Consider the following 5,223-nt stretch of genomic DNA (forward strand, 5'->3'; position numbering starts at 1 on the left):
CAAACCCAAATAGTCTCGCGAAAATGACTACGATGGTCGTCAGAATTTGGTAATGCGCACCAACCTCCTTATATTCGCTTGGGGTGATGCAATATCGCATGCAGCTATGCTAATTCGTCTATGACCCATTGCAACTCAATCTTCCTCTGCGTTACAGCTAGTGACTGGGTACAAGTATCGTACTTACGCATATTTGAGTGTGCCATTCATGTGCCAATTGCGCCGCCACAGGGCACTATGACAAGTCCTTACAGACAAATGGGCAACTACGTTGGATTTGAGACTCTAACAATCGTCCGCCACTTCATACCCTTGAAAGGCGATCTCCTTACATCTAGATTTGCGGGTTGTCACTTTGATGAGATAGTCTTCCCATCGTTAGGGGGAGATACGAACACAGATATTCAGTAGGAACGACAGGAATTGTCGTGGTCTGTCCCCACTATGTCTCATCTCAATCCCCGTTAAAGTGACGAGATCACACAAATATGCTGCAAACATGCCTGCAAGGATGGACTTCCCTATGAGAGGACGTAGCGGCACCCTACACGGAGGTAGGTATGGCGCCAATGCCAACGAGAGTGGCACTCTGGCGTTATAGGTCATGGCCCAAGTTAGGATGCTGTTGAGCAAAAATAGTAAATAAATATACTCAACACAATCTCAATCTATTTCATTAACGGAAATAGAGTTTTATTATGTTAAGTTCGGACCCATTTGAGATAAAGAATATCCCTTAATTACAATCCCTTGCTTCAAGGGAAGACCCTTGATTCCAAATACGAAGACAAAAATTTCATAGAGAGGAGTGTGTTTGTTTGATTTTGCGGCTTCACCCAGAGTGTTTATCAAGCTGCCTACGTGCCCCAGAAGGGATCAAGCCACTCGTAGTTCAGATTTTTGGGAAGGTTTGGATGCTTTGATGGGTAAATGACCCACCAAAGAATTTGGATGACTTTTGTGGTCACTAGGATTTGGTGAATTTGGTTTAGGGAAACCAGGGATTCAGTTAAGGTCGCGGTTGCATCCAGATTTAAATCTAGACTGCCTATATACCCCGTGAAGGGATCAAACCATTGTAGTTCAACATTTGAGATTTTCGGTTTTGTACCAATTTTTACTCAACGGGTATGTATTTTGAACTCGTCGAGGAAACATATTTTGGTGAACACCCAATTTTAGTAGAGTGTCCACTGATTTGAAATGGGCACCCGAATGTGCCGAGCTTCATAATGGGCCATGGACTCTGCAATGGGCTTTATGCTACCTTCTCTTACTTCCTGAGGAGCAAATTTAAACGAGCCCAAACTTTTGTCAAGCTGTGCCCCAAACATTCCAGAGTGGGTCCCGCACTACTCAAAATTTAGCTGGTAGGAGATATGAGCCTAAAGGCTTGCAACTCATAGACCTGGACACCCATGAATCTTATATCTGCACCCAGCTCATGTCTTCAAGAATATGAACCCCAAAACTAGACGTCATCTCCATTCGATAAGCATCAGATCTCTTTGGCGTGGACATCAGCTTTGACAGATGTAGAAACCTCTACTAGCATGACTAGTTTTCTATCTCACCAAGCATAAGTAACACCCTCTTTGGGACACCCACAAGCCATGGTGAGGCCCAACCGCTACTTGCATCTTGTAGCCCTATGTTCAAGCTACGCTACGGTATCCGGAAGTCGCAAATCCGTCGCAAGGAAGCCACCTTTCCGGCCTTGCCAAGTTGCCTCCACAATATGCTTTTCTAGACTAGAATAGTAACTTTGAGTCCCACATCTAAGAAAATGTAAAGGAGATGGCTTCCTTCACCTATAAAAGGAATGCCTCCTCCCACTTAAACACCATCTCATTACATCTTTTGTAATCTCCTTGAGCCGCAAGGCTCAACACACTAGTGTAACATTCAAGTGGACGTAGTTTCTCGCTAAGGCGGGAGACGAACCACTATACATCTCGTGTCACTCTCTCTCTCTCTCTCTCTCTCTCTCTCTCTCTAAAGCTAACTAGAGATCCCACGGATCACTAACGTTAACAACAGAGGTTGAGTTGGAGATGGAGATTACTTCGGTCAGCTTGTTTCGAAGATGGCCCTGTATAGATAAAAGCGATTCCCTTCTTGAATCTGCACTCCACTCAATTGGGGATGTGTACTGGGTAATGACTTCTTACTCTTGAGCTTCTTTGATTTGAAGGGACCAAAAAGTCTTGCAACTGATCTTGGTTTGCTTTCAATTGCTAGCACTCTTCATTAAAATTTCTGGGCACTTCTGGGGCCTACGTATTTCGTGCTTCTGAACACCTAGTAAGCTGGGATTGCCGTTTGTGCTCCTCTCTCGAACACCTGGTAAGTATTAGAATGGGCAATTGCTACCTCATTGCGATTTGTTGTCTTGTAGCTACCTCATGAATTTCGGGTGTTTAATTAACAATCTTGTTCTTTTTGTGTGCACGAATAACAAATTGATTGTGGCTTCTCAAAAGGTGAGTCAGAGAGTTCAATCCTGCACTTCCACCGCTTCATGGAAAATGCGAAGCTTGGTTGCTTTTCCCTTATCTTTAGCTCCCGAAGATGCAGTTGGATAATCATGCTTTTAATTATATATGTATATTGATCAGCTTTCCACCGCCAAAGACATCATTGTCATCACTTTGGCCTTGTCTCTTTATGCATCAAAGCTCAAAGTTCTATTGCTTTTTTTTTAAACACCACCGCTTGTCTTCTTTTATTTTCTGCCAGAATTTGATTACTAGGTGCAGAGTTTATTTCATGCCACACAATGAGCACTAGAGCAAACTTGTAGCCTTTGAATATTGTTTTCTTTTCTTCTTGTGATTGACAAGGAAACACGTAGCTAGACTTTGACCCTCTGCATTCAAAAGAAGCTTGCTGCTCATTTTCTTAATTGGATGTCTTGAAAGTTTTTGTCTTTAGTCCAAATTTACAACAGCATCACGGTTTGACAATTATGTTTAATTGCAACTTTTGTCTTGATGTATGTTAATCACTTCATCAGCTTTTAACCGCCAAGCAACATGAATTTATCACTTTGGCATGGCCTCTTGCATTATTAAACCACTGCCCCTTGATCAAAGTTTCATTAAACTCGTTGTTTCGTGGTCCTTGTTGCCTGGCTTTTATTCAAAGCAAGCATGTGGCAAACATTTCCTGCTCGGCTTCATTATGTATATGTTGTGTTCCTTCAAGCATCTGGGAGCAAATTTGCAGCAACACACTCTGATAACTATTGTTTCAAGGAGTGTAAAGCTTTGTCTTTGTCATTTCCATGAATGTCATCTTCTCCTTGTGAATCCACTGTTTGATAGAGCCTTTTGTGAACGCTGCAGGTACAAGTGCAGGCTAGGACTTTGATAGCAAGTGCAGGCAGGAACTTTGGCAGCAAAAGCCATTTCATCACTGGGATTTGGTGGACAAGGTGAGTCCGGATTCACATAGAAGTGAAGAGATTTCTGCTTCACAGCTTGGCCCCAGTTTTCTAATTCCTTTCCTTCTTGCCTGCAGGTTGTTGGAAGCACTCCAAGGGAACATCGAGGGTAAACTCTCTTCTCTAGACACTAATTTTATGTTTCATGTCCTGGCTGGTCTATTCTTCATGTGGCTTATTTTGCGACTGGTGCAAAGCCATTTGTTGTGTTGTGGTGGAAAGGAAGGCAAGAGGTAGGAGGCTGCTGGTGGGAACTGCTGTTGAATTTCAGAGTAGATGATATTATACTCCCCCGATTGGTCATACACTCGTTGATACACATGTATCGTATACGAGATTGCGACCGCTCGGGGATCTCCACAGCTCCATGGCGACAAAGGTAAAAGAGACACTGCAAAAAAAAAAAAAACAAGAAGTAGCACTGGTAGGTCAAGGAGGTATCAACCTTTTAGCGTCTGCTTCCGGGCTTCTCCTTCGAACAAAGTTGCTGAAGACTTCTTCTCTCCTTTCCTCTTGATGTGTTTTCTCCGTCCCCTTAACTCTAGCATTGTGCTTGCTTTTATAGAGAGTCTTGGAGATAGGATTGAGCCTTGAATTTGAATTTCAAATCACCCTATCTCATGGCAGGTCATGTATAGCAGATAGATTCCATTGCATTTAGTTTGAAACAAACTTCAAAAAAATATGTATAGCGTGATTTGAATTTGGACGTGTGTTGAGAGACAAAAAAAAAAAAAAAACTTCAAAAGTCTAATTCGATGAAAGTTGGAGCCCAAAGCAACAAATATGTAAGTTCATTTGGCCACTAGATCAGCAAATCAATTTCATGTAATTGATTGATCAGAAGCGTTCAAACCAAAGGGACATAAATATGGAGGAAGGCCAAAACTAAATTGCACCTCTTGATGTGATTGGTTAAGTGGTCTCTATGCTTATCTCAAAAGGAATACAAACAGCAAGCCAACAAGAAATGGAGATTGGCTTTAACTATAAATCATTTTGAACTTGTGAGCTTATGAACAAGTATTCAAATTTATATCAAAGCAGAGGATACATGGGTCGGTCAAAGGGGATAAGAGCTTTAACTGCGCATGAAGATTGGGTCAACTTAGATTGAAACTTGAACGTCCGTGTTCAAATTTAAATGCAAGCTCATCTGATTGAAAAAAAAGAATCCCCTCTCAATTACCTATAAAAAGGAGAGTGTACGCAACAAGGAAGGGGGGGAGAGAGCAGAAAAGTACATAGAGGAGAGCGGAAAAAAAGAAATACAGAAATATAGAGCATGAGAAAAAGACGCAGCAAAGAAATAGAGAAGAGATAGAGAAGGAAGGTCCAAGTTCCGCTATCGGAGGAAGAAAAGAAAAGTTGCAGGTATACGGCTGCATCCATGGTTATTTTTCTTTTATGAAATTACCTAGACGATGCTCATGACAGGAAAAGAAGTCTGCTTCCCTGCCTTCAATTGATCCGGAAGAGAATGACCATCTCGTATGGAGTTTACAAACTCTGATGGGCCGTTCATGAACGACCACAACCATTAGAGTTTTTCTAGCCTCTCTAAGACGATGTTTAATGCATTGAAACAATACGGTTGTTCACGAACAGCCTCGTTTCAATGCTCGAAGCTCCGCCAAAATGGTGTTGCTTGCAGCTCTTAGGTGCTCTCCAATGCTTAACGCATCGAAACGATACGGTTGTTCATGAACAGCCTTGTTTCAGTGCTCAAATCTCCCTTGAAATGGTGTTGCTCACGCATGACTCAAGCTCTTCCTAAG

The 5,223-nt window shown here is 42.2% G+C and overlaps 1 protein-coding gene across 2 annotated transcripts; it reads left to right on the top strand.

The window, feature by feature from the left end:
* Positions 1-1,389: 1,389 nt before the first annotated feature.
* Positions 1,390-3,854, top strand: LOC121050118. Of its 2 annotated transcripts, XM_040509164.1 has the most exons (5): positions 1,390-1,535; positions 2,043-2,156; positions 2,453-2,483; positions 3,348-3,436; positions 3,523-3,854. In XM_040509164.1, exons 2-5 carry the CDS (start codon positions 2,146-2,148, stop codon positions 3,680-3,682), a joined length of 291 nt encoding a protein of 96 aa, XP_040365098.1. In that variant the 5' UTR covers positions 1,390-1,535; positions 2,043-2,145; the 3' UTR covers positions 3,683-3,854. The 2 variants fall into 2 exon arrangements, with proteins under 2 accessions (XP_040365098.1, XP_040365097.1); XM_040509163.1 differs by lacking the exons at positions 1,390-1,535; positions 2,043-2,156; positions 2,453-2,483 and adding an exon at positions 2,605-3,257.
* The last annotated feature ends 1,369 nt before the right edge of the window (positions 3,855-5,223 follow it).

Source organism: Rosa chinensis, chromosome 6, assembly GCF_002994745.2.
Source record: "Rosa chinensis cultivar Old Blush chromosome 6, RchiOBHm-V2, whole genome shotgun sequence".
Classification (NCBI taxonomy): domain Eukaryota; kingdom Viridiplantae; phylum Streptophyta; class Magnoliopsida; order Rosales; family Rosaceae; genus Rosa; species Rosa chinensis.